This window comes from Tachypleus tridentatus, chromosome 5 (assembly GCF_004210375.1).
Source record: "Tachypleus tridentatus isolate NWPU-2018 chromosome 5, ASM421037v1, whole genome shotgun sequence".
NCBI classification, from domain to species: Eukaryota; Metazoa; Arthropoda; class Merostomata; order Xiphosura; family Limulidae; genus Tachypleus; species Tachypleus tridentatus.
In genome coordinates, this window is record NC_134829.1 from 1,056,821 (window position 1) to 1,083,323 (window position 26,503).

The window sequence follows — 26,503 nt, forward strand, 5'->3', positions numbered from 1 at the left end:
CATGCACTTTCACATCAACAGTAGCCAGAACCTGCTGTAAATCCCGTGCTGACATTTTAAAGTGTATAGAGACCTCCTATAGCATCTTGCGGTCTGCTCACGGGTGAACTTGCTTAGAAGACCAGACCTGGGCATGTTGGCAGTTGTTTTGAAAGTCCTCCACTTGTTGACTATTTTCCAGACAGTGGAATGGCTGATTTCGAAATCTTTGGGATCTTTTAAATCCCTTACCAGACTCATAAGCTGCTACAATTTTCTTTCTCAAGGCCTCAGACAGCTCTTTTGCTCTCATCATGGTGCTCAATCTCACTCCAACAGTCAGGCATGTAAATCATGCAATTTAAATCATCTCATTCTTATATTGTCTATATGTGTAAGTTATGGTCATTGTGATTTGGCTTTGATTATATCCTAATTCAAATTCTAGGTTGAATACATGATATGGATTGGATATGTAAAACAAACAAAGAAAAAAATAATGTAGTGTATCACTACTTTGATGTGATCAGTGAATTGGATCTACTGATAACAGCAAATTTGTCCAGGAAGTATGGGGTACTGTATTTAACAAGTTTTTAGTGTATATAAAATAAGGGAGGATGTGCAGACTGTAACAGTTGATGTTTATGCTAAACTGTGCTTAGTTTTACAGGTTTCACTCTCAGGATTGATAACTGAAATCATTTAGACTGAAACTGTTTTAGTCATAACTTATTTTACTAATTATCTTTCCCCAGAAAATATAACCATGTTTTGTCAATAATTTAAGTAAATCTCTCTATGTCAAAGAGAATGACAACTATTTTTTATACTTTTGACCTCGCTTTTGGTTCAGGGTTCTCAGACCATGACACAAACTGGACAACATTTCTATATCATCTAGAGCTTCAACAACAAGGAAGAACCAACAGTTGGTTCATGGAATTGGAGAAGTTGGTATGTATATGTAATAAAATATTGGAAATGAATATTACTTGTTAGTAATGGAGGATTAATAATCAAGTTAGCTGGCAACAGTTTAACATATTTAGCAAAGTTATGAAATGGATTGAAACTAAAGTGAAAACAAATTTTAATGTCATAAAACAATATATTAATTAAAGCAAAAGGAAAGAATATAATATTTTAAATTCAAAAAAGGGAAATAATGAACGTATCAGAAGCATTAAGCTAAAAAAGATCCTAAAGGGGAAACCATACTTTTACCTCACTATCAAATTTACCCATTTAAAATGTAAAAAATTTGGCATTTTGCCACATATTTTTCTTCTTTGTAACAATGTACACTTTTTAAACTTTTAAGTTTATTTTGTTTAATCTTTTTTGTACCATTCCCCAGTGTCACAATGATATATCTGTGAAATTACATGCAGCTTGCTTTAAATTACAAATTATGTTACCCATGAGCTATTACAACCTGTTCTTGTGCCTTTAGAACCATTTTTTATATTATAATCTTAACTAACCTAACAAATACACCTATATTTACATGTCAATTACTTTTACACTTATGCCTAAATAACAAACACTAAAAAAAGAAAGTACTCAACTAATCTCCTGTTTTTTCTTGAACTTTTCTATTTGTTAGCTCTGTAACCAAACAAATTTCATACTTTTTGAGGGATGGTGGATAAAATAGGGTTGATGTGTTGGTTTGTAGATGTTTTTGAATTTCACACAAAGCTACTCGAGGGCTATCTGTGCTAGCCATTCTTAATTTAGGACTGTTGGGCTACTCTTTTTACCAACGAATAGTGGGATTGACCATGGCTGAAAGGGCGAGCATGTTTGGAATGACAGGGTTGCGAACCCACAACCCTCAGATTACGAGTCGCACGCCTTAACACGCTTCGCCATGCTGGGCCCATAAAAAGCTAGCATGTTTTGTGTGTAATATTTTACATTACTGGTAGTTTCATTACTACCACAATACAAATCTGTGTATTGATTATTGAAGGATCTATGTAGATGGCCTAGTGGTTATTATATCCAAACTTTGAATATGAGAATTCATGATTTATGACATGTCACAGAAACAAACTTGTTTACATACTTTGAGGCCATGGGTGCACTATGAGAGTGATCATCAAATCCCATTGTTTGGTCAGACAGGGTTATCACGAGTTGAGCAACTAACTTCCTTTTTGTTTATCTTTTGAATATTAGGGAAGGATGTGAAAAAACTGACCCATTATGTGCATGATTCTAAAACAAACAAAATACTGTTGTATATGAATTTCATGTTATACTTTGTCTTTATACCCAGTTTGTATAAATGTCAGATAAAAAGGCTAGTTATGTTTTTTTATAAACTTCATGTGCCTTCATAACTGGTCTTTTAAAATTACATTAGTGAATGCTTTGTATTGAACGAGGTTGTGTATTGCCTTCAATATATTTTTAACTTTATATTAATGTCACTCTGTTCCAGACTTGCTTTAGTTTTGTTATATTTGTAATATGGTAATTGTAAAGTATAATTTGATATAAAAATATTAGGAGATTTTTGCAAACTGTAACAAAACAATATTGGACTTGTAAAACATACATTGAGAATAGTCCATACATTCACTGTTAGCATTAGTTAAGGCTGTCACCGAGTGTAATATAATATGATACAGCTGTTTAATAGAAGTGTAATTTTGTTTTAAAATTCCATCAAGTATATGTTCATCACTGTAATATTTTACTCAAGAACAAGTAGCAAAAAAATTGTAATGGTTTGTTTACAGATGTAAAATCAATAAAAGGCATAATTGACAAGAACTTGATTGAGGGTCTTAACTTAAGAGAGACATATGTGAAGAATAGAAATATATTTTTGTATTTTATAATTTGTTAGAAGTACTTACTCTTTTTCATGTTTCTGTCAAACCTTTTTCTGTTGTTTGTATGTGTTGTTCATATAATCCATAGCATACCCTTTTTATGGTATAATAATATATACATATAGTGTACATCAACTTCATTGATTTACTTCTACAGCTATTTATTGCTGTTTAGCCATAACTAACATTTATCTATGCTTATACTTTTACAAAAAGCTTCTCCTAACATCCCACAAAAATCAAAGCACTAAGTGATGGAGATGACACAGAAAGAAGCTGAGCTATAAATACATCAGTACCTTAAAACGATTCTCTGCCTTACTGTCAGTATATTTGGGATTTTTCAAGAAACTGAGCAAATTCTGTCACAAGAAAATTTCCACAGCATGAAGATGAGTTTAGAGTAGGAATGGTAAAATGAAATACTGCAGAAATATCTAATAACAATCTATATCCATATACAAACTTCTAACATTATTTAATAATCAATATATTGTTGTATTTGTCTACTATTGTATTTTCAATCTTATCTGGTGCTCCTTTGCATTAAGGTGCAAGAAATATTACATAGTTATACATTTCTTTAACTTCGAGAAAATTTTTTTCTTTATTTTTCTTACATTTCAGCAAGAAATAAACAAAAAATAATTCAACAACTGAAAAAAAAAATATTACACTGAATTATCCCTTCACCAAAGAAGCAGTATTTATTTCTCGTGCAAAAAATTTTGTTTTTAAAATTTGGTTGTAACACTGAAGTTTTTCCAAATCACTAAAATCAAATTAAATTTGGGTGGAAATTAGGTAGGCTAGAAAAGGATGTTACAATTTCCAGTATACAGGGTACAGCCCAAAATCTTGATTTAATAACATCAAAAATAAAATTCACTGCCAAAAGAACTTGTCTATTAATAGTAAGCAGCTATGAAGATACAGAGTTTAGAAGGTTGGCTGAACTGTCCCTCTTCCATAAAATAGTAGAATTATTCATATTAACTTAAACACCTTATAGTGACTAACAAGCTTAAACAAGCCTTATTTGACAATATCTGTCCACAGAATGCAAGATATCCATGGAGAAGACACCTTTATAAAACTAAGAACCAGATATCATGTGTTGTGTGGAATTTTGTAAGGAGGAAGAAGATACAGAATTTACTCTCCATAAACCTGGATATTATAGCAGATTCAGCCACACTGGTGAGCAATTCAGATGTCACAAGAGGTTTAAATTACTGTACTAAATTTTAAAAAGGGTGTACTGGAAAGCTTGATTTATGTACACACCCACGAAATATCTTCCTTACAAAAAAGTTTTGCAATTATCTGTATCTAACTTAGGAATTATTATACCTTACATATTTACTAAACAAATAATAAAAGGATATATATAGAACATGGTAAGACAAAAGACCCATTACTACCACAGTCAAATCCTATAATATTAAGGATGTTGTCTTAAAGGTCTCTAAAAAACACAAACCTGAAAGTGAGCTTTCCTCTTGCTAAGTCCATACCCTGAATGTCCTTCACAAAGTGTTTTTGTTAGTTATATATACCACTATTTTATATCTCTATTACACTGCAATCTCCCACACAGTCAACTATAAAGACACTTAAAAACCTGATTACATAGTTTCATAAACAATGAACACTGTCAGTTTACATACAGAAAGAAAATACTTTAGAAATATTATATAAAATTACAAGAAATGACAGTATATGTTTCACCTAATTAAAAAAATTAAATCTAAGATTGTTATCATGAAACATCTAAAAGTAAATAAATAATTTGTGTGCTTTAATGAACACAACAATATGGTGATATTGTCTCGGATAGAATACTGATCCACATCTTTCTTGATATACAAACATATTCTTCCTATTATTGACAGAAAATGAATTTAGCACTGCCCAGAGAGCTCGGATCCCTATTCAACACAAATTTAAATTTCAGATTTGGAAAGTTGGAAAATAAAAATCATACATTGTGTTCATCTAGGGGTGTTATCCTTTCATCTTCATATATGGGATTTGCCTGGTCCATAACCATCTATACTTTCCAAATGTGTACCACTTTCTATATCACATTCCTCTTGTCCTTCGTTTTTTTTTCTTCTTTCTGTCAACAGAAGTTGCAAACTTTTCACCACTGTTTTGTCTACCACTTCCTTCCTGTTCTATGGTGACTCACTGCTCAGTCCTTTCACGTGGTTGTTTAGCTATGGACTATCAATTTTCACTCTAGCTGGTTATTGGATAGCTTGGTTTTCTACATTTTGCCTTCCCCACTTTATTCCGACCCTTTTCATGCCTCGTTGGGACCTGACAATGATTTTATATTCTCTGACACATGCTCTGTTTGAATTATTGGCTTCTAGACATATTTCCATCTCCTTACCTATGGTCTCCATTGGTCTGATTTTAATATCATTAGTGTTTTTCACAGTCTTACATTGTACTTGTACTTACTTTACCCAGACCTGGCTTCTTTTCTAAGACTTCTGTTACTTGGGATGGTGATTGTACTTTTCATCCTATTTCCCTCCCTCCTGTTTCTTTCCTATATACTCATTTAGACTCATCTTTTGCATCTTGTCTTGGTGTTATTTGGCACGTACGTATTTTAAGGGCTCCTGCTATTTTTTTATTCTACCGTTGAACCCCTCACTGTCTAGATCTGTTGCCTGCTACTATTACAGTGTGGATAAGCCAACTCCTTCAGTTTGGATATTATCTGTATGTTAGTACATGTGGATGATTCTCACATGTCTTTCATAAAACCTGCTTTATTTCCTGCTGAGTTTTAACTCTAATCTATTTTTTTCAATCTTCACACTGCCTTTGAGTAGGGTAAGTATATTTTCTTTTTCAGCACCCAGTTGTTTTAAACATGGTTTTAGTTTCTGCATCCTGTTACTTTGTTAGAATTTAAATTTCTGCTTTAACATGACTCATTAGTTTGAGAATGTATCAAATCTACCTAATCCTTTCAACTTGCAACACTAATATAGATTATTATAAATTTTTTTAAATCAACATGAAAAATATGTAACATTATATTCTTCTTAAATTCTGTCTTAAGTTTTAATTTATTTTCAGTTAGGTGACAATACATGCATATAGTTACATAGTAACTATATTTATTGCCTTGCTTCCGTAAGGTTCGGAAGGAGGAAGTTGTTCTGACTGGACTACGATTGGTCGCAGTTTTTTAACACATCGCTTCCTTTATCTGGAACTGATGCACCGATGTGTAGTTTGTATAACACTCAGATTACTATAAGCTACATTGTACTTTCTTGCCATCCTTATGACTCTCAACGGCACTATTTTAAACATGTTCTGTCCCAAGGTTTTCCATAACATTAGACAGTGTTATTGGTGAAGGTGACACTGTCCACCTTGATAATGTTTTTAGTTTTTTAACAGCCATTAATCTTTTTAATGTCATTTAAATGTTTTATATTTCTTCATTTAATTTTTTTTATTGTGGTTCCACTTTAAGAGTCACAATCTCTCTAGTTCAATTTGAAATTAGAAAATGGCCATAACATTAAATTCCAGAACTGGAAAGGCCAACTTCAGGTGACTAATGCTGCTGTTTAAACTACTCGTCAGTCGTCCTGGCGAGTTTTTATTACAATTTTGCTACATGTCTTTTAACACTTTTATTACCTACTTTTTGATAGTGGCTGTAATGACACATATCCCAGAACCAGGACTGGAAAGGCCAACTTCAGGTGACTGACGGTGGTTCTTGTACTTACCTGTTAGTCTTCTTGGCGGGTTATGATAATTACCATTATGCTACAGACAGCTCGTTACGAATTTTGTTACTGTAGATTTTCTCTTAACGTTGTAGACTAGATGTAAACATTGGTTTTATGCTATTTATGTTTTTACTTGCTGTTTTGTTATACTTTCATGTCCTTTTATGAATTTTACTACATTTACTTTAATTTTACCTTTTTTTCCGGATGTTGGGCGCAGATAGCCTAGCTCCTTTGTGCCATAAAACACGAAATCAACCAACCACTGAGATATAAAAAATTTCCAGATCTTAACACATTGTAGTCAGACTAGTAACAAAACAGACTCTATTTCCACTAACAAATCTTTAGCATAAATATTTCATAAAAAAATCTGATTCTTTTATACAAAATACCTGTAATCTTTACTAAATACCTACCTAATTTAGTGAAAATATGAACGTTGTGTCAAAAGTTAGCATAAATACTTGACATGTGCAAATGTGTAGAACTTGTGTATATTATACTGAGCCTGTAGCAAAAGGATTAAGTTGTAATTTCGTTTTTCATTACTAATGAAATTTGAGTCAAATTTTCTTATTGTTAACTTGTTGTCTTTTCCTCCAAGATAGGTTTTTCTGTTGTGTCCTTTATCCTTTTCTTTAGTGGACTTGTAAGTTTGATAATTGTTTTTTTAACATATAAGTTCCATAATGGTTTTGTATGTCAAATGTTGTTTATTAATTTATATTGCTGTACTTCATGATAATTCTATTGGGCTCTAAGTTCTGTCTGAAGGTTTCTACCTATCTATCTATTTCCTTCCTTCCTCCTCTTTGGGATCATTTTTCTTCAAAGATTGGTCTGTTCAAGATTTACTACACAAAGGGGCTGCCAAATGGGTGTTACTCATTCCCCTTGAGTGTAATTCCCATCTAATTGTTGTCCCTCAAAAGACAGATTTTTGGAGACCTGTTATAGAATTGTCCAAGTTGAACTTTTTAACTGAAGTCACTGTGCTTTACCATGGAGTATTACCTCTCACTTAAGAGGGTTTTTTTTTCCCTGGAACTCTGAATGATCAAATCATGATGGTTGCTTATCTTCATATACCAAGTGTGGATTGGGTGAGGGGGAGCTTTCCTCAATTCCCAAGAGATTTCTGGTTGGTTGTTTATTGAGGAGACTTCTTTCCATTTGATATATCCTGGAACGTTTTGCAGTTTATTGGACTCTGTATTATTTCCTCTGCAAGGTGGTTTGCCAGGTGGTTGTGGTTCAAACTGATTATTCCACTGTTATCAGCTATATCACTAAGCAAGGGGTAACTAAATTTAGATATTTATTTTCAGACAATGAATCTTCTTCACTGGGCCTACTAGCACTACCTAGTAGTCTTCATTTATGTATCTGCACTCAGATCAGACTCTTCTTCAGAGTCTTTCTCCCCTTATCCAGACGACAACTTTTTTCTTTCTCACTACTCTGTATTGGCCTGCTCAGACATGTTTTCCTCTACTTTCAGTGATGTCGAGAAACCCACTTGTTGAAAAATTTATATTCAAAAACGGCTCGTTTGGGTTGAGAAAATATTTTACATAGAAGAGCTCTCAACCCAAATGAGCCGTTTTTGCATATAAATTTCCTCTACTTTGTTCTTTACTGGAGCAAACATCCCCTGTCCTTTCCTTTGTCTCAGTTTCTCCTCTGACAATTGCGATCAGATATAGTTCATACCATTGTCACTGAATTCCACTTGCTCATGTGGCTTTTGACGAGTTCCTTGCATCAGCATGGTCTTGCTCATCATCTTTCGTTTTCCATTCCTTTCTTCCTTTCTCCTTGTCTTTATACCAGAGGCAGTGGTTTTCTTCATATCTTGGTCCATTTGCTGTGGCTTTCATCCTTTCTGTCCTTTTGTATGTCTTATTTACCAGTTCTTTGCCTGATTGTTTGATCAGAGTTTTGTTATGTGAACTTTGGGATACAAAAGTTCATTTTTTGGATTTAATGAAAATTTTAGTAAAATTGTACACTTTTGTATTAGATGTGAAAGAAACTTCTCTTAAAATTTTATCTGAAGATGCTGAAGTCTACATTTTATTGTAACATCCATTATTATACATAAAATGTGATGTACAATTGTTATTAAAATTTATTGCTTTAGCAGGTATCTGGGATTTGCATGTAAAAGTGCAATTGCACAACATCCAATTTCTTAATTGTAATGTGAACTTTAGAACTACATAAAATTGCATGGTATAATAGCTTCTGGTTGAAGAAAGTTGAAATAGAAACAACTCTCAACCAAAATTAAACTGATGAATAAGGAAGCCAAAAGAAAATATCAAACTTGCTAGTGTGTGAAATAATTTGCCCCAGAAAATCTAAAGTATTATTCATTATTCAGGAGACATGAATTAAATGTATAATATGACCAAAGAAATTATATTTAGTTGTCTTATTCTTGTAACTTAATAATTTAAATCCCCATGGTCGGTCTTTTATTTTTGTTATTTTGTGAAATTAAATTGCTGTATATGTGAATCAGTTTTCGCTTTGCAATAAATTAATATGTAGAAAAGTAGGGAAAAGTTGAGTGACTACTCTGTATTATGCAGTTTTGTTTACCTGTGAAAATAAATTAATTCCTGTTACATATCCTTAAATTCCTTGTGTGGTACTAGAATATTGTAGATACATGTGTACTAAAAATAATTAAAAAAATAACATGTTGAAGGTTAATTTGCATTATTTGAGAAGCAAAGAAAATATTGTGCTCGTTTTTAATGATATTTATCATTGGAGCATATTGATCTCATATTTTTATTTTTCTATCCTGTTGTTTCCTAGTGGGAGGAAAAATTTTCCTTTGGACCTTTTACAATGCCATCATCCTTGTGAACCTCTCCAACAACTTCATTCAAGCATTAAACAGAAATTCACAAAAGTTTATCAGACTTTCTTCCATCCCATTCCCTCACTTCCAGACTTTTGTTTTTCTTTTCAGAACAGCAGGTGCACCAGGTGACATTACAGTTTTATTGAGCTGAGATAATAAGAAAATATATAATTTGAGTGAGATTAGGTTAACCTCATGAGGCTACATTTCTGTAATTTGTAGATTCAAGGTATTTATTACTCTTTGTTTGAAAATTTTTTTTTTGCTAGAAAGTGTGAGTTTCATTGCCTGTAATTATAATTATCATTTTCTTTTTACAAATTGTTCCATAAAACAAAAGTTTAGAAGTATGAGTAAAAAGTTTGTGTGACAATGACAAGCTATTTTTTGGTAGTCATGAATCTAAGGTTGTGAATATTCAGTATAGCTTTGCTCCAAAATAAGCAGAGGTATTTCATAAATTAGGGAATTTTTCTTGATTTACAGTTAATTTAAATTTATTAAAGCTAGCTTTTGTTGTTTCAACTTCAGTGTCGAATAAAGGTGTCTTCTCCATGGATATCCTGCATTCTGTTTACTGATATTGTCAAATAAGGCTTGTTTAAGCTTGTAAGTCACTATAAGGTGTTTAGGTTAATATGAATTATTCTACTATTTTATGGAAGAGGGACAGTTCAGCCAACCTTCTAAACTCATGGCTGCTTACTATTAATAGACAAGTTCTTTTGGCCATGAATTTTATTTTTATACTGGAAATTGTGACATCATTTTCTAGCCTACCTAATTAACACCCAAATTCAATTTAATTACATTGCAGAAGAGGGCCATCTTTTTAATCAAGTTTTATACATTTCTTTATTGGTATATTGAACTGTTTTTTTTAGTTTAGTGTTTGTTGATGGTCATTTTTACCCTTTAATAAAAATATATTCAAAAAAGATCTGTTATACCTTTCAATTGATTTATGCTAAACTATTTAGATTAATATTACAAAACACAGATTTTTTATGCATTTTTATTAAATAGAAACTGGTTTTAAGAAAATCTCCATTAAAAAGACAAAAAGTGTGAAATTTCTCTAATCCAAGAAGGTTTGTAATAATAATAAGCTTTGAATGCATTGTATCTTGAAGGTATCTTTAATATCATTGTAAGAGAATTACATCTTCATGAAGGGTAGTTGTTTTGGACGGTATAATCACTGTTACTTGTGAGACTATGCATATTTATTTTACAGACCAAGAATGTAAGAATTGCTAACTTCAGTATATTAAGAGAGAGTTGTCCTCAGACTTTTTTATTATTATTATTATTCTTTACATACTCAAAGTAAATCTTAGTGAAAACACTACTCTTATGTGAGATCAGTGGTTAACTTAATTTGAATGATTATTCATATCTGGATTATTTCATTTGGTTCATATATCGGGCTAAACTTCTCTGTTAAGAGAAACAGTTGCACATCAAATTCCTTCTATAAAATGCTTAACAGTTAAGTTTTTGAATGGTAATTGTCATTGTATCTATGATAGTACTAAACTTAATTACACAGGATGAGGAGGGTGGTCGTGGAGATCACATGACTTTACAAATTTTCTTGTTGGGGCAAAAGGACCTGTAATTATTCCAGTATGTTTAGCTATGTTTCTTACTTTGATAAACAGTTGTTGTTCAAAAATGTGGTTGTATTAATATTTGGATTGTAAATCTTTATAAGTCTAGTATATTATTTGTTTTTGAATTTCGCACAAAGTTACATGAGAGCTTCCCTAATTTAGAGGGAGGGCAGCTAGTCATCACCACCCACTGCCAATGTTTGGGCTACTCTTTTACCAACAAATAGTGGGATTGACTGTTACATAATAACATCCCCATGGCTGAAAGGGCAAGCATATTTGGGGCAACGGGATTTGAACTCCGTGACTCTCAGATTACGAGTCAAACACCTTAACCCACCAGGCCACGTCGGGCCCCGTGTAGTATAATATTTTGTTAATAATGCTGGTTTTATTGCAGTGTTTGTTTTTGTTTTTCCCTAACCACAGCTTTAACATTGTGAATAAGGGAGATGGTCTGGTACAGAGTGGTCTGAGGTTTGGTGTTGGGACTCTGTTCCCTTCCTAAGTGCTGTGCTGTGCAAATTGTTCTGCTTCTGTTAAAGTTTGTTGTTTTGACTTTACAGTGTTTAATGATCTTGTTGTTATATAAGTATTTTACCTTGCAAATGACTGATAATATAATCTCAAGTGTGAGCCTACCAGTGACAAATTTCACTGTTGAATTGTTTGAAATCTTCTATGTGTAAACTGGTAGACAACCTCCAGGGAAGTAAAATCAACAGAATAAAATAGCTCGTGCTCATTTTATACACGTTACTGTGTCTTGCTGATCTAGATATTTTCAAAGGCACGGGTACTGGAAGGTAATCTGTCGTCTGGCCTTGATGTTTCTCTTAGAGAGCAAAGGTTTCCTCCTTGCACACCTCCCATGTAAGTTAAACTTGTGCAGTCTCTTTCTGATTGTAGAGGCATGCACTTTCACATCAACAGTAGCCAGAGCCTGCTGTAAATCCCGTGGTGACATTTTAGGGTGTATGGAGACCTTTTTTAGCATCTTGCGGTCAGCTCTCGGGGTGAACTTGCGTAGACGACCAGACCTAGGCATGTTGGCAGTTGTTTTGAAAGTCCTCCACCAAACTAAAAATGTCTGAGGTTTAAATAGGGTAAGTCTCATACAAAATGCTGAATCATGTGCACCTACACAGGTGAGTTGAGTCGTTTTAAGTTGGAATAAATGTGGAGGTGTGCTTTTTCCTGAGTTAGAATATGCATTTTTGTAGAAGTACATTTACAGAAGATCTTGAATAGTGTTTTCTTCAGTTTTAATTGTTTAGTTATATTCCTATAATCTCTCAGTATTGTTAAATTTGTGATTAAATATCTAAATATCCAAAAATGTTACAAAAACACACAGGCTTTCATAGGGTGTTCTAACTTTCTCACATGACTGTATGTACAGGATAATTTGCTCCTCCTACTGTATATGTTTATAATCATGTAAACTTAGCAAACTAACTCAAAAATTGGAGAGAGGGTGTGTGGGTTCAGCATAGAATTTAAATAATTACTTTTGATAATGCATGTTTTTGGTTTTATGTGGTTGCAAAGTGTAGAAACCCATTATTGAAGTTAGAAAATTTTCATGTTGAAAATGTGACATGGAAAAACTATTGATAAGTTTTTAGATATTTTTGAAATTAAAAAGTGGGAACTCCAATAATATAAAATTAAATTATAAATAGATTTTTATGTTAGGTTCTTGGACATACAGTGGTAATAAAGTGATTTAGTTAGATTCCAAATGTACTGGAAAAAGTTGACACTTTGATTCACTATGGAGTGAGAGAGCAGAATAACATCCTTTGAACTTTGTCACTATATATCCTTGTTTTTGCTCTGAGATTTTTTTAAAAATTTGAAAGGTTTTTTTTTTAGGTTTACATTTTTTAGTAACTGGTGAATTTTATTTTGGTGAAATGCAATATAGTACCATTATTTAGACACTTCTCTTTGCAGTAAATTAATATTGGATTGGTAACCCTGTCTCTTTCTTCACTCATTCCTCAGTACAAGATGAAAAAAGCTAGCAAACGTTGTTATTTCTACCATGAAACTTGAACTGTATCAGACACTATGTAAACCTGGGAATATGTTCTTGATTAGTTGTTTCAGTAACTTGTTTATAGATGTTTTGAATATAGTTTACTGACCAAGTTTACTTTTAAAGTATTCCATACTTAGTGATCTTGAGATTATATCTGAGTATTTATAATTTGAAAAGACTTCAACATAGTAACTTAAATTTCAAAACATTTAAATACATTATTTCATATAATCCAAGCAATCCTTAGTTCAAACGATACTTATAGGGTAGCAATTAATGTATTCCCAAATAACCAACCTGTTTACAAATTGTTCATTATTGTGATCACATTGCGCCATAGGATTTGCAGATCCTAATATTAAACAGTGGGATTAATGATAATGGTGTTTTTAATTGCATATATTTTTTGTTGCTTGTATCTTGTATTAGGAACATTGTTGTGATTCCACAAGAATTAGATGCATAACTAGTTGAGAAAAAATCACTTGAAAAAGCTAATGGGTTTCTGGACCCTACTGTTAATTTTAAGGGAAAAAAGTTGTTTTGACTATAACCATAAGTTCCAAGAAAAGTATTTATTTTAGTTTTTTTTTCAAGAAGTACCTTTGTAGTTGTGTGATTTAGTTAGAATTGGATATACATTGATAGATATTTTACAAGATAATTATTTAAATGATGTAATAGCAATGTTTTAAGAAGTTGAGTACTAATTTCAAAATTTATTAAGAATTTCTATGGATGTATGCAAGAAATGAATAATCATTTATTAAATATGAATTTACATTTTTCATTGAAGAAAAAATTTAGAAGTTTGTGATAACTTTTATTGAGCAAAATTCTAATCATTGTATGAATAATATTTCTTGTACAATAAATACTTTAGATTCTCCCAGTTCTTTAGTTTCAAGTAATCCACAGAAAAACTTGCAGGTGACGAAGAAGAGTTTAATGTAAGAACTACACTTCGTTGTTTTTAACTTTGTTTTCATTAAAAAAAATGAGCTAATTAATGAAATAGTAGATAGTCTCTTGTTTTAGTTGAATGAAAAATGCATAAAAATGTATTTGGTTTATTATGAGCAGTTCTACTGTGTTGTATATATTTAAGGTTGAAATTTATATACATGTTCTTGACTGGTAAAGAGTATATTTAAAATACATACATGTTACTGAACATTTATGCCCAGTGTAAAAGAATGTGAGAGAAGTTATTTCAAACAATGGATAATTTTCACAATTTTTGTTGTAGTATGAGGTCCATATTTATTTTTTAACAGGTATATTATTGTTACTCTGATCTGCTTTGCTGTTTACTTATAATTATTTTTATTACAATTCATTTGGTTGGTGTCTTTATCCTAGGTATATGCTAGTATAATAATAATTCAACTATATCTTGTTATATGTATGCTACTGATGACAGTATTACTTGTTTAATTCTAAACTGGTGTGTGTACAATATTCTCTTGATATAAGACTGGTAACAATTTAAATCATTTCATTCATATATTGTCTATATGTCTAAGTTATGGTCATTGTGATTTGGCTTTGATTATATCCTAATTCAAATTCTAGGTTGAACATGGTAATGACTGTATGTAAAACAAACAAAGAAAAAAATAATTTAGTGTACGTGTGTGATACTTTGATGTGATCAATGAATTGGATCCACTGATAACAGCAAATTTGTCCAGGAAGTGTGGGGTACTGTATTTAACAAGTTTTTAGTGTATATAAAATAAGGGGCAAGTGTGTACAATTAACAAAATCTTTATTAAAATAAAACAGAAATAAGGGATGATGTGCAGACTGTAACAGTTGATGTTTATGCTAAACTGTGCTTAGTTTTACAGGTTTCACTCTCAGGATTGATAACTGAAATCATATAGACTGAAACTGTTTTAGTCAAAACTTATTTTACTAATTATCTTTCCCCAGAAAATATAACCATGTTTTGTCAATAATTTAAGTAAATCTCTATATGCCAAAGAGAATAACAACTATTTTTATACTTTTGACCTCGCTTTGGTTCAGGGTTTTCAGACCATGACACAAACCTGGACAACATTTCTATATCATCTAGAACTTCAACAACAAGGAAGAACCAACAGTGTATAACATTACCAGTTCATGGAATTGGAGAAGTTGGTATGTATATGTAATAAAATATTGGAAATGAATATTACTTGTTAGTAATGGAGGATTAATACATTATCAAGTTAGCTGGCAACAGTTTAACATATTTTAAAGTTGATTATTTATGCATTACTTTGTAGCCAATGTCTTCAAAATTAGAGACTGCTGATGCTGAAAGTTTTGTGTAAAATTAAAGAAAACAAACATGAAACTGCAACAGAACCAACTGTGAAAACTGCATAGTAATACTTTTGATGTGTTCAATTTAAATGCAATGTTAATATTAAAATAAACCACAAGACTACCATATCATTCATATCCCTCCTCTCCCCTTGTATATTTGTTGTTAGTAAGAATTGTGGGAAGTTCTTTTCGAGCAAGTGGAGTATTAGGTACCACATTTTTACCCTTTAAAGTTTTGTTTTTGGCAGGTGGATGAAAGTGTTCTTTAAGTAATAAAAAGAATTGCAATTTACAGTATTTTTACTTTAATTTTTTTTATTCACCTAAAGAGATACTGTACATTATTTATCAATAACAATGAATATATAATGTGATTTATATTTGATGTTTTATTATATTTAAAAGGAAAATAGGTACGTGTATGAATAATTTCAATGCGAAGTTGTTATTGTGAAATATAAATATTTATGGAAGTTATCCTGTTTCTTTGTGATCTTAGAATAATTTTCATAACTTTAGATTTTCCACCTAAAGAGAGTGAAGCACCACCCTCTTGTGAAGAAGCTAGCAGTTTGTCAGAGGACACAAGTATCTTGAAGATGAAGATGAGAAGAATATTCGGCAGAATGTAGGAGTTTCTATTCCACCACTTAAAATCTCTGCCCACCTGTCTTGGTAAGATACTGTGTTCTACAATTTTGTGTTTTGTAAGTAATAGCCTAAAATCAGGAATTTAAATGTATTGTAAGAATCCAGAGTGTTTTGTACATATATAAAATATTTTAAACCATAAACATTTTGGTCAGATGTGCATACCTTAATTAAGATGAGCAATATATAATGGTTAAATTAAGATAGTATGTTTAATAAAAACAAATATCTAATAGTGCCTTATATAATAGCTATCTTGTAAACATAATGGGTTTATTTGTAACTTTTTAGGACATATAATTAAATCTAGACCTTATTGTTGTTGGTCTAATTTCACGCTGAGATCCTCACCCTGTTGAACTATGCATTTATAGAAATACCATCTGCCTTTGCATCATTAACCTTAGTTAACACTGCCTGCCTGTAGTAAAACCATCTGCTTAGCAACAGAGTCTCCCTGTAGTAACTTATAGTGGTATCAAACTATGAAATCACTCTATCCCCTAAGACAGTTGCACCATCATTTTTATTTTATGAACAGTGTCTCCTAACAACATTGAGCAACACTCAAACTATGATGTTGTATAACATCTCTTAACAACACGTTCTGTGGCAGCAGACAACTTCCATTGTTAAATGTTATATTGGCATAAGAAATTTCACCTGTAAAGTGTCATAGTGGCTCAGCACTTTGCCCCTATCATTGTACCGTATGCTATGACATCATCTTTAGCAGTATATACCTCCTGAGGCAGTCTGTGCATAGAACTGTTCTGCTACTTTCACATAGTGCAGCTATTTTTGGTTATTGATTTTCATCCAGTTTTCTGATAGTTTGTATACAGAAAGAAAATGCGAAATGTTGGGAGTTTTGACACTGGTTCATTACTGATACTTAGAGTAAAGTCTTGCTAAGGAAATCTCATTTTCGTGTTTTATATTTTTTTAGCCTGCTGATCTTGTATGCATCACTCCTCTAATTTTCTTTTATTTAAAAACAGTATCTGTATAAAATGGAATAAGAAAATTACATACAAAAAGTCGGCAAAAGATTTTGTACAACACACCCTAGCTGTTCCAAAGACAATTCAGATACTGATAATAAAGTAAAATGTCTATGTTGATGTGACCTGTTGCCATCAGTCCAATTGGTGAGTGCTACACCATACTTTGAGTATATGAAAAAGCTATCAATATCATTTTTCCAATATGTGTGTTGAAAAAAGGCTAAGTTTCTGGGAAGGTAATACCTTATGTCAGGCATGTTATTTCTATTAGATATGATGATGAGGTCGTTGTGTGTGACAGACAGAAGCCAAACTGTGTATTCAGTCAGTGCTGTATGCAAGAAATTTTGCAGCTTTTGGAAGTAACTACTATTATAACAACCTCAGTCGAGAAAAAACGTTCATGCTTTCCACCATTGATCTCAAATGATATTTTCTTTGGAGGATAGGAGATGTTGTAGTAGAGGTCTTTTCAATAACATAACTTCAATACAATAATACAATTCTTAGCATTGTGTGACATGCTACAGAGCATTTGGATAAAGATTTCATTAACGTTCATTAATAGTTTATGTGCATTATGTTATCCAGGTGTTTTGCAAATACTAATATGTGCATTTATATCATCGTGATACTGCCATTATAGTTCAGCCTGTTGTAAGTTCAGAGACCTAAATAAGCTCCTAAGTTTACTTGAATCAAATTTTTCAGGTAAAACATTGTTTCCCAATGTTGTTATATTTATTTCCATAACTTTATTCACTATGTTTAAATGAGGAACTTCAAATCCTCTTGATATCAACTAATATAAGTATATTTGAAAATGATAGTGTAGAATATTAATGCATAAGCCATAGTTTGAACCTAACTGTGACCTGTATCATTTAAATGCATCAATATTGTAAAGTAATACATAGTTTTTACTAATGAATCCAAACCACAACAAACTTTAAAGTTTTTTTTATTACCCATTCATGTTTCTCAAATTTTATTAGTTCATTTGTGTAATTTTTATAGTTTTTGTGCATTGAGTATGTGGTGTTTTAATACAGTAGCTTCATAACTGATGTTATTAGTAGTCATGATTAAAGAGAAGCAGGGCATAATAGAATTGTATTTTGTTTTTAGTGTGAAAGATTTGACAGGAATACATGGATAAAACTTAGAGACAATGTGTTTATTCTTTAGGGGAAGAAATTTCTTTATTAGAGGAGCCTGGCTCCAATATTGATGTGTTGGCATTGGATTTGTCAGCATCTCGTTCAGAGTAAACAACCTTGTTTACAGTATTTTTATAAAAACTGATGAGTACTTTAGCTTTTAACCTGATTGAGAAATTCTACTAAAAATCATTTTTTGTTAAAAAAATAAGGTCATCTAAAACTTAAGCTGCATATAAAAACATGACAATCATAGTAAACTATTACTTCACTGATGTCATGTTAATTAGTGCCTCTACCATACTGGGGGCAGGAATGCTAACTTCAAGAGAAGTTTTATCTTACTTATTTCAAATTGTTGTACCTTATTTTCATTTTTTAATTTTATTTATTTTTCATGTTTTATGTTTATGTTTTGTTTTTTTCTCATTTTAACTTGGGAGAGCAGTCACCTTGTCACAACTGTCTGCAAGCAGTGATAGGTGATATAGATGTGGGACATTGTGGGCTTGAGCACCCACATCTCTCTCTCCAATTTCTAAATTTCTAATCTTTTTATGTGAGAGTAGCGAAATGGAGGTTAAGACTGATAGATGTGGGTCCTACTTTTTCAGCCACTTCCAAACCGTAGGATACAATTTATAACCCTGTGTTTAAGCTTGTACTGTAGGATCCTTTTAAAAATATGCAGCATATATTTTGTTTAATTTTAATGTGTATTGTTTATGGTTTAAAACTTATGGTTATAATATAATTACTCAGAGGCTGTTTAATGCAGTTGTTCCTCATGATTTTGTTTACTCATTTGATTTACTTAGATGTAATTATTTAATTTCACTAAAATATATATATATAATATTGTGTGTGTTAGCATTACTGATGTTTTCCTGTATATAATCCCTTTTATATATATATATATAGTAGTAGTAGAATTGAGTTGGAGGTTAAATATTTTTAGGAGCTTGTAATATCTGTATTTAAATATTTAATTTTCAGCATACAGACGGAGATTGCATGCCATCAGCTTAGTCATCTGCCAAGTTTTGAACAAGAGACCATGAAAATGTGTATTCAAAGGGTAGGAATCTTTACTTCAAATGTATAAACAATTTTATTATAGTATTAACAACTTTAATGTCACAAAACAAAAATATGTAATATATTTTTTCACACCGTATCTAATCTTGCTGTATTGGTTACAGGAATCTTAGAGATAAAAAAATTATTTGAAGTACTTGAAAACTAGGTTAAACCACTATAAAGAATATGGAAATGTGTGCCATAATAGAACAAAATTACATGTTTATACTTGTATTTTTGATATCAAAATGAAAATTGGAATTTGTAATTCTTAACAGTGAAATAGCATGAACATACCATACCAATAGACATGGTATTGACATTGATTACAATATTTACTGCATCACTAATTTAAAAAAAAAAAATTTTTGTAGAAGAAAATGTATTTGAAGAAATGAAAATATTTAACACTTTTTGCTTGTTGTAATGGATTGATCTTCAGTAGTTAGTGTTTAATATAGGAGAAATTTTGTCTTTCTAACCTTAGCTCCTTGTTGGTATTTTTCTACAGTATTTGTCTGTGACTTGTTGGGGATAAATAAACTGACAATCTACCTGATTTAAAAAAAATACTGAACCAATCAACAGCACTCTTGCTAAACAGTCATGTACATTCAACAATGTTACTCAGTCTTAGTGAAGTTGAGCCAAGCTGCATAGGAGTCAGCTGTACTAGGATTTGTCACAATCCTATTAATGGAAAGTTGTTACATGCTCTTTTGCCTGACATGAAAAAACTGAGTTATTGGGAGAATAGTTTTGCAGTGGGTGAAAAATTGTGCATATAGAGGGCAGTACAAGTTAAGGAAAGCTGATATTGTGAAAAATGTAATAATCTGTTAAAAATACATTTTCATCATAGGAAAATGTTGATATAATGTAATGTAAGTAGAAAACCAGCCTTTCCATGCTGATGAAATATATAAATTATTTATGTAAAAATAAAATAAAAATAGCTGGTATAATATACAAGATCCTGCAATTCTTAATGCTATTGTTTTTTGCAATATGTTATTTGAAAATAAAAACATTACTTCAGGTAATATTTTATGTATTATAAACTTGTAATTATTCTTATCAATGTATATGTAATAGGGAATTACAGTTTTAAAACATTATAGGGAGAATTTTGTTCATCTTCTATCTTTAAGAGAAATAATATGTAAATTATTTCAGTATTGCATACTTTACATATTTTTATCTGTAGGTGCTAAAACAGATGACCCTTCCATGCTATCATTTGAGTAAGCTAGGTGAATACTAGTATCCTGTGGTAGACCCTGAGTCTGAAGAACATGCAGATCGTTCATTTGGATCTCTTGTGCCTCCACTGGGTTTAGTAGAGATTCCACATTTTCCAGTGCTAACGAAGGCTAGTTGGGAAATACAAAATTTTCCTCTTTGGATCAGAATTCCAACAGAGGGCTATTGAGAAGACAAAATAAATCTGGTGAAATGGAGGATGATAATCAGATTATGGGAATGCCACTGATAATGGAAAGGAATATTGATGATAAGTATGTTAATTCTGTCAGTCAGGCAGTCAGAGATGAAGACAAGGGTATAGAAACTGAAGAAAATGAGACCACTGAATTAAACCGGTCACGTCCAGTGAGAAAAGTATCATCCAAAAACCTGAAGGATAAGTCACATTGTGCTTCAATGGTACCTGGAGAGTCTTCAACCATGGTTTCTGAATCTGTGTCAATAACAGGAGTTACAAGTTTATAACACATAAAATATTACCTGAAGTAATGTTTTTATTTTCAAATAACATATTGCAAGAAACTCCTGTTACTTTCTGCTCAGAAATAGCATTTACAAAGGTATTTAAAAATCTGTTTTATTTTATATAATAAGAAAGACTTCTTTCTTAAATATTTGGCACTTATGAGGAAAACTTTTTAGTAGTTTAAAGATGGTAGGTTAATGAGGTACAGTATATGTACAGTACCTTTGTTTTTTTATGTTTTCACAATAAGGTCAATATGTTTTTTAATACATTTGAGTCTGAGATAAAGCATTATCTTAGACTGTTGCTGTTTAAGTAGCTTTTGGGCTTTTGTTATCACATTCTGATAATAACTTTTGTGTTATTAATAGTTATGTTTTTTTTACATACATTAACTGTAAACTCATATGAAATCTTTATTAATTTTCTACATTTTTCTGCAGAACAAAAATGCAGTAAAATCTGGAGAGCAGCTTACAATTTTACTAAGTACTAGTGCAGTTGATAATGTCACCTGTGGCAGTGCTGTTTGTGATAGGTCTGACAGTATCAGCCCCTTCTCTGGTGAATCCAACCTGTTGAGTTTCCTGGAGCTCTTGTTCATTCAGCTGTACAACAGCTACAGGGAACACAGGATTCCTTACGCTCCACTCCTGTTTTATTCCATGATACTGAAGTCTGGAGGTTTATTAGAAGTGAAGATGTTAGCAATACTGAAGATGGTAGGTTAGAGTTTTTCTGGAAATGAATCTAAGTGTTACATTATGGAAGTATTATTACATTATTGAAAACAAGTAATATATTAAAACTTCAGAAAAAGTATTTTATAAAATATGTAATTTTGGGTTATTGTAAACATTCATCTGCATTCATAGACTGCTTACTTGATTCTTTTATAAAATGGATCCTTGTTATTCACTGCGTGTGAAAAAGTATTTGAATTATATTTTTAAAAGTCATATTCTTATATTTGACAATTTTAATATTCATTGCGATTGCAAATCAGTTATAGGAAAATTAAAACTAGAAGTATTAATAACTTTGACATTTAGAAGTATTTCATCAATATTAAATTAGTATAAGGACAGAGTATTATAATTAATTTTTCCTATTGCCAGTCATGTTTAGGTTATTTTTACCATATAAACATTATTGGAATGTGAGTACATGTTGTGTTTTGTTAATAGATTGGTTACTTATTGTATTGCTTCAACATTATCAGCTTCTAAATCACTCAATATACACTTCTTGCTAACGATATTTGCAAAGGGATATTTCCTTAGGGTACAGTAGTGATGTGACGTATTGGTTGAATGTTCTTGACACCAGATGTCCTCTTATTTTGGTTTTTTCTGAAAGTTCTGCAGGATTATGTTTATATATACTGTCATATACGGTTAGTATAAAATGTTGGACGTGTACAAGTTTTAAGATAGCAAAAAAATAATGAAAAGAGAAAGTCCTAAACTACATTTTTTCAGAAAGTGGACTTTTCTTTTTAATGTTTGTTATCAAACAAGCTCTGATTTAGATTTTCTTGTTGGTATTTTTATGTGATTTTTTTTCTCTGTTGGAGATCACAAATAAAGTCCATATATCTGTGCAGGTATTTTTTTTTAGCTTTTTAAGACTTTATAATAGCAGTATATTTGAAGAGTAGTTTAAAAACATGTTTTTAATTCAGTCACAGAGAACAAGAAGATGATGAGCTTCATCAGTGTAAGGAGATTTTTTCACAAGCTGTACAGATCATTAAAGATATATGCAAAGTTGTAAATCAGGTAAATAGTTGATGACATTTCATATTATTTTAAGTATTATGTTACTCATACATATAAAGTGATATGTTCAATAAAATGACAAGTGAATTTTGTCTTGCAGCCAGTGAGATGTTCCACTTGAACTGTTGGTATATCCAGATGTTGATAATTAATGCAGAGAAGCTTATGTTTGGTATTTTAAACATGGAATTTATTTGTTGGTAAACAGGGTTTATGATCAAACAGGACTTTTTGATTAATATTTGAGTGTATAATTTATTAATGTATAAACATTAATTAATTAACAAACATAACCAAATGGGCTTATGTTTGTCACTGACTTTTATATATGTTTAACTATTTTACTATTATTTTTGTTAAAATGTAATTCGTTAGGAATATTTTAAAATTTAAGTAAATAATACACTAACTCGTAATACACTAGTAATGTATGTATGTAAACTAATAAAAGTTGACAAGTATAGTTTCTCTAACTTGTGACAGTTTGCAACAAGTGTCATTTACTTCTTGGCAGTATGAATATTTTAACACCAAGTCGTTTGTAATTTTCACTGTTTACTCAGTTTGATCACTTCAGAGCTATTTTAGCAATTCACAGCTTGATTTATTGCATATACAGTATACTTTTTATATATTATTATTTGAAGTTGAAATACATTTCCTCTGTAGATGTTATTTCTATATCATTCTGAATAGTATGTGTCTTTGAAGTGGAATAATGCATTTTGGGTTGGCATATCATTATTAAATGGGTATAACTGAGCTTGCAGAGAACAAAGTCTTATATTAGATATTACAATTATGTGAATTTTCACTCCTACATTTTTTTTTTCCAGATCATTAATATTTTTTGTATTATCACAGACTCTTCTTCTTCAAGACTTGCATGAATCTCGTATGTGTAACCAGTTGCTGGTTCCGGAAGCTAGTGAAGACATATGGAAACAAGGAGGTTTCTTATTAGGAGAAGATGGTATATAGACCTTTTATCACCTACACCATCCACATGTGAAGTTCTGTGATCACTCTTACAAAAGTATTGTACAATTTCAATTCGTGCATTACTGATGGATTACTGCTTTTGTAAGTAATTTTATACATTATCTGTTTATAGTTATTATTAATTTTAACTTCACTCTGTAGAACACGATGCTCCAGAACAACAAAGCTACTTAGAAGCCACCATCATGAAGTTTATGCCTGGAACGTTTGAACTCTTGGAACTCTTCGTCCTAGGTTGAATACAGGACCAGGTCACAGTGTCAAATATAACTTTAGTAATAGGTATAACTTAATGACTTTTTGAAGATATAAATCTTTAATTTACTTTTAAATAAATAAGCTGGTATTTTAAGTTAAAAATACCTAACTTATATTTAGTCACATAATAGTACTAGAGAGCATTTATTATGTTGAGAAGAGGTTAAAAAGGATTGAAATAAATTATTTAATAACCTGTTTTTTTCAATGTTAATAATATAACAAACATAATAACAAAAGTATTACGTCCAGAGAACTCTTAAGGTACATGGAAATAGTATGTGCATAGTTTTATTTTAAAATTGATATTTGTTAAGAGAGGCACTTAATTGTTTTTCTTCTGTTGTTTTATTATGGATGTAAAATGCTTATTTCTGTTCCTTATGTTATATTCTAATTATTATTTTCCGATTCTCCAACTTTCCAAATCTGAAATTTAAATTTGTGTTGAATAGGGATACGAGTTCTCTCAGTGTTCTATCTAAGATGCTGATATTGTTGTGTTCATTAAAGCACACAAATTATTTATTTACTTTTAAATGTTTCATGTTAACAATCTTAGATTTAATTTTTTTAATTAGGTGAAACATATACTGTCATTTCTTGTATTTTTAAATAATATTTTTAAAGTATTTTCTTTCTGTATATAAACTGACAGTTTTCATTGTTTATGAAACTATTTAATCAGGTATTTTAAGTGTCTTTATAGTTGAGTTTGTGGGAGATTGCAGTGTAATAGAGATATAAAATAGTGGTATATATAACTAACAAAAAAAAAAAATTAAAGGTTTACAGTATCTATTATTAATAATTCATTACCAGTACATTTGTAGTTCGATACAATTTCTGTTATAGATTGAATGAAACACTTTGTGAAGGACATTCAGGGACTTAGCAAGAGGAAAAGACGAAAGCTCACTTTCAGGTTTGTGTTTTTATTAGTGTTTTTTTAGAGACCTTTAAGACAATATTCTTAATATTATAGGATTTGACTGTGGTAGTAATGGGTATTTTGTCTTACCATGTTCTATATATATCCTTTTTATTATTTGTTTAGTAAATATGTAATGTATAATAATTACCTAAGTTAGATACAGATAATTGCAAAACTTTTTTTGTAAGGAAGATATTTCGTGGTGTGTACATAAATCAAGCTTTCCAGTACACCATTTTTTAAAATTTAGTATAGAAATTTAAACCTCTTGTGACATCTGAATTGCTCACCAGTGTGGCTGAATCTGCTATAATATCCAGGTTTATGGAGAGTAAATTCTGTATCTTATTTCCTCCTTCTTAGTTTTATAAAGGTGTCTTCTCCATGGATATCTTGCATTCTGTGGACAGATATTGTCAAATAAGGCTTGTTTAAGCTTGTTAGTCACTATAAGGTGTTTAAGTTAATATGAATAATTCTACTACTTTATGGAAGAGGGACAGTTCAGCCAACCTTCTAAACTCTATCTTCATAGCTGCTTACTATTAATAGACAAGTTCTTTTGGCAGTGAATTTTATTTTGATGTTAATAAATCAAGATTTTGGGCTGTACCCTGTATACTAGAAATTGTGACATCCTTTTCTAGCCTACCACCCAAATTCAATTTAATTACATTGCATAAGAGGGCCATCTTTTTAATCAAGTTTTATACATTTCTTTATTGGTATATTGAACTGTTTTTTTTTAGTTTAGTGTTAATGGTCATTTTTACCCTTTAATAAAAATATATTCAAAAAAGATCTGTTATATCTTTCAACTGATTTATGCTAAAATATTTAGATTAATATTACAAAACACAGATTTTTTATGCATTTTATTAAATAGAAACTGGTTTTAAGAAAATCTCCATTAAAAAAGAGAAAAAGTGTGAAATTTCTCTAATCCAAGAAGATTTGTAATAATAATAAGCTTTGAATGCATTGTATCTTGAAGGTATCTTTATATATTGTAAGAGAGTATCATCTTCATGAAGGGTAGTTGTTTTGGATGGTATAATCACTGTTACTTGTGAGACTATGCATATTTATTTTACAGACCAAGAATGTAAGAATTACTAACTTCAGTATATTAAGAGACAGTTGTCCTCAGACTTTGTTTTATTATTATTATTCTCTACATACTCAAAGTAAATATCAGTGAAAGCACTACTCTTATGTGAGATCAGTGGTTAACTTAAGTTGAATGATTATTCATATCTGATTATTTCATTTGGTTCATATATTGGCTAAACTTCTCTGTTAAGAGAAACAGTTGCACATCAAATTCCTTCTATAAAATGCTTAACAGTTTAGTTTTGAATGGTAATTTTCATTGTATCTATGATAGTGCTAAACTTAATTACACAGGATGAGAAGGCTGATCGTGGAGATCAC

The 26,503-nt window shown here is 31.0% G+C and overlaps 1 protein-coding gene across 4 annotated transcripts; it reads left to right on the forward strand.

Moving 5' to 3' along the window:
- The first annotated feature begins 238 nt into the window (after nt 1-238).
- LOC143250390 (uncharacterized) lies at nt 239-24,157 on the forward strand. 4 transcript variants are annotated; one of them, XM_076500839.1, is made up of 9 exons: nt 818-936; nt 14,029-14,095; nt 15,180-15,293; nt 15,984-16,139; nt 19,279-19,360; nt 20,570-21,188; nt 21,538-21,816; nt 22,779-22,875; nt 23,740-24,157. In XM_076500839.1, the coding sequence occupies exons 6-8, from the start codon at nt 21,117-21,119 to the stop codon at nt 22,797-22,799; spliced, it is 372 nt and encodes a 123-aa protein (XP_076356954.1). In that variant the 5' UTR covers nt 818-936; nt 14,029-14,095; nt 15,180-15,293; nt 15,984-16,139; nt 19,279-19,360; nt 20,570-21,116; the 3' UTR covers nt 22,800-22,875; nt 23,740-24,157. The 4 variants fall into 4 exon arrangements, with proteins under 4 accessions (XP_076356956.1, XP_076356958.1, XP_076356954.1 ...); XM_076500841.1 differs by lacking the exons at nt 818-936; nt 14,029-14,095 and adding an exon at nt 239-555; XM_076500840.1 differs by lacking the exons at nt 818-936; nt 14,029-14,095 and adding an exon at nt 14,129-14,849.
- The last annotated feature ends 2,346 nt before the right edge of the window (nt 24,158-26,503 follow it).

Bases quoted from the DNA above. Each gene is read 5' to 3' on its own strand.
- LOC143250390 (XM_076500841.1), top strand. From the start codon at position 21,117: ATGTTTTTATTTTCAAATAACATATTGCAAGAAACTCCTGTTACTTTC. The intron at 21,189-21,537 runs GTATTTAAAAAT...ATTTTTCTGCAG, and splicing joins CAGAAATAGCATTTACAAAG to AACAAAAATGCAGTAAAATC. The intron at 21,817-22,778 runs GTAGGTTAGAGT...TTTTTAATTCAG, and splicing joins TGTTAGCAATACTGAAGATG to TCACAGAGAACAAGAAGATG.